This window comes from Emiliania huxleyi (assembly GCF_000372725.1).
Source record: "Emiliania huxleyi CCMP1516 unplaced genomic scaffold EMIHUscaffold_90, whole genome shotgun sequence".
NCBI lineage: Eukaryota > Haptophyta > Isochrysidales > Noelaerhabdaceae > Emiliania > Emiliania huxleyi.
The window spans coordinates 6,042-9,092 of NW_005195300.1; the positions used below are offsets into that span (position 1 = coordinate 6,042).

General features: G+C 69.6%; 2 protein-coding genes across 2 annotated transcripts in view; one reads left to right on the top strand and one right to left on the bottom strand.

Annotated features, from left to right (window-relative positions):
• Nucleotides 1-699: 699 nt before the first annotated feature.
• EMIHUDRAFT_220166 (hypothetical protein) lies at nucleotides 700-2,279 on the top strand (the record flags this gene model as incomplete). The annotated part of the gene is made up of 2 exons (XM_005757464.1): nucleotides 700-1,328; nucleotides 1,364-2,279. 2 exons carry the CDS (start codon nucleotides 700-702, stop codon nucleotides 2,277-2,279), a joined length of 1,545 nt encoding a protein of 514 aa, XP_005757521.1.
• Nucleotides 2,280-2,996: 717 nt separating this feature from the next.
• EMIHUDRAFT_220167 (hypothetical protein) overlaps nucleotides 2,997-3,051 on the bottom strand; it is a gene marked incomplete at both ends in the record, with an annotated part of 2,310 nt that continues 2,255 nt past the window's right edge. Inside the window, one exon of the mRNA XM_005757465.1 lies at nucleotides 2,997-3,015. Within this exon, the coding sequence (XP_005757522.1) occupies nucleotides 2,997-3,015 (19 nt within the window). The remainder of the gene's footprint in view (nucleotides 3,016-3,051) is intronic.

Below are 3,051 nucleotides of genomic sequence, written 5' to 3' on the forward strand. Positions count from 1 at the left end.
CGGATTCCGAGCTCGAGCCGCCCCCCGAGCGGGCCTAGAAGAGGAGGGCTGAGGCGTCGGAGTCGCAGGGGTGTGAAGCAGAGTCCCAGCTGCTGCGGGCTCGTCAGTGTGTCCGACTCGACAGTGCTAGTACAGCCCCGCCGGGGGGGGGGGGGGTGCCAAATCTCTCTCGGCTATCTCTCGGCTGTCTCTCGGCTATCCCTCGGCTCTCCCGCGGCTCTCTCTCGGCTCTCCCTCGGCTCTCCCTCGGCTCTCCCTCGGCTCTCCCTCGGCTCTCCCTCGGCTCTCCCTCGGCTCTCCCTCGGCTCTCCCTCGGCTCTCTCTCTCGGCTCTCTCTCGCAGGCCTGGCGTGTGTGAGACGGCGCCCGGCGTACACGCAGCGGCGAGGTGCCCGTGATGCAGCCGCCGCCTCCGTAGCCGCCGCCGTAGCCGCCGCCGCCGCAGCGCGGTCGGTCCTTGCCCCCCCTCGCCGCGCCTCTAGCCAGATGGTGGTCCGGCGCCTCGGACGACAAAGACACGTCGTCCGCCTGAGGTCCAGGTCACCACGCTGGCGCTCGACGGCGAGCGAACGGCCCGGCAGCGGCTCGACGGCGAGAACGGCCTCTGGCATCGCCCGATCTGGTTGGCATCGTAAGCGATCGCGCGGGTGCCGGGTACGTCGCGATTAACGGCTCGCTGCACGTCTCGGTGGCCGGGCGCATGCGCCGCGTAGCAACCCTGGAAGGCGTCGATCCGGAAAGTGACATCTTCCACAGCATCGCCGTCAGCCCCGACGGCGGCGCGCTGGTTGTGGCAGGTGGCAACAAGCTCCGACTGGTGGAGATGGACACTGGTGAGTTGACATCGCTCGCGGGCAGCGGCGAGGCTGGCGACGCCGATGGCGTGCGCGGCGCGGCGCAGTTCCACAACCCAACCGGCGTCGCCATCAGCCCGGACGGCAGCGCGCTGTTCGTAGCGGACAATCGGAGCCACAAGATCCGGCGGGTGGAGGTGGCGACGGGCGCTGTCGCCACGCTCGCGGGCAGCGGCGACGCAGACGACGCGGACGGCGTGGGCGATGCGGCGCACTTCAGCTACCCATCTGCCGTCGCCATCAGCCCAGACGGCGGCGCGCTGTTTGTGACGGACAGCGGCAACCACAAGATCCGGCGGGTTGAGGTGGCGACGGGCTCGGTGACGACAGTCGCGGGCAGTGGCGACGAAGGCGACGCGGATGGCGTGGGCGATGCGGCGCACTTCTGCAACCCGATTGGAATCGCCAACAGCCTGGACGGCAGCGCTCTGTTTGTAGCCGACAATGAGAACCACAAGATCTCCGGCGGGTTGAGGTGGCGACGGGCGCTGTGACGACGCTCGCGGGCAGCGGCGAGGGTGGCAACGCTGATGGCGTGGGCGATGCGGCGACCTTCGATCAACCAGTCGAGGTCATCAGCGCCGACGGCAGCACTCTCTTGGTCAGCTCAGTCGGTGACCTCCGCCAGGTCTGCGTGATGGCGTCTCCTTCGCCTCCCTCCTTCGCCCCCATCGTGGTGCCGCCCTCCACCATCCTGGCTGACTTTGCAAAGACGCGCGGTGACGCGACCCTGCCCACCGGCCTGGTCACCTTCCTGGTCGGCGACGACCGGGAGCGCCTCGAGCACGTCAGCAAGTCCCTGCTCTGCGCCCGGTCCGTGTTCTTTCGGACCATGTTCGGCATCGGCATGAAGGAGCGCGACACCGCCGAGGTCACGGTGCCCAACACGGACCTCGCAACCTTCACTGCCCTCATCGACTACCTCCTCTCCGACAAGTTCGACCTCGGCGAGGAGGAGGGCAGGGCGCAGCGCGCGCTCGACCTGCGGGAGCTGGCGCAGATGTATCAGGTGCCGCGCCTCGAGCTGCTCTGCGCGCAGGCGCTGCAGGAGAGCGTCGGGCCGGCGACCGCCGTGCCGCTGCTCGAGGCGGCGCACACGATGGGCGACGGGCGGCTCCTCGCGCAGTGCCGCCGCTACGTGGCCGACCACGCCGCCGAGGTGCGCGCGAGCGGCGGCGTGCTGCGCGACTTTGGCGTGGCCAAGGGGCTGCTCGGCGACGCGCTCGACCAGGTGGCGGAGCTCAAGGAGACGGTGGCGGAGCTCAAGGGGGCGGTGGCGACGCGCGAGGCGGAGATTTGCGTGAATGCCGCCGTTGAGCCCTTGAGACGCTTGACCCTTGACGGATGCGCCGGGCCCGGGCGGGGCTGGGAAGCTAGCTCTCATGTCACATATGTGATAGTTTTGTCATATGTGTGCGGCACCTGAGGTGTCATACATCAGCACATACGACACCTCGCAGCCACATGTAAAATAATACGATTACGGACTCACATCGTGTTTTGCGGCACTTCTAAGGAGCCGCGGGACTGGCTAGACCGCGAAACAGCAGCGCAAACCGCCGCGCGAGCGTTCTGACTCCTGTGCTCACCCTCACCCTCCACGTCTATCTCGCTACCCGACACACACGCGCAAACTCTCATACCTCCTCCCTCTCGCGGGCTGCACACTCCACAAGAGCTGCACAGCAGCCTGCAAGCGTTGGAAAGGGGGAAGGGGACTCAACCTACAGCGCCTCCTCCTCCGAAGCATCACCGCCCCCTCCACGCTTCTTGCCGCCGCCGCCGCCGCCTCGCTTCTTGCCGCCGCGCCCGCCCCCCTTGCCTCCTCCGCCGCCGCCGCCGCCACCACCGCCTCCGCCGCCCCCTCCTCCACCGCCGCCGCCGCCCTCATCCTCGTCACCGTCGCCCCCCTCGTCCTCTTCGTCGCTCGGCGTAGGTGGCGCCACCGCCGTCGCCGGAGGCGCCGCCGCGCCCGCCGCCGCCGCGCCCGCCGCCGCCGCAGCGCCGACAGGCTGGCTGTCGGCCCGGGCGGCGGAGGTTGGCAGAGGAGTCGAGAACTCGTTGCGCGTGCCGTTGTCGCCGCCCGCGTTGCCGCCGCGCCTTCCGCCGCGTTTTCCCTGACGCGGCGAGCCGCGCGCGCCTGTTAAAAGGGCGCCCCGCGCCTGTCACGCCGGGCAGCTCTCGGGCATCTCTTCGGG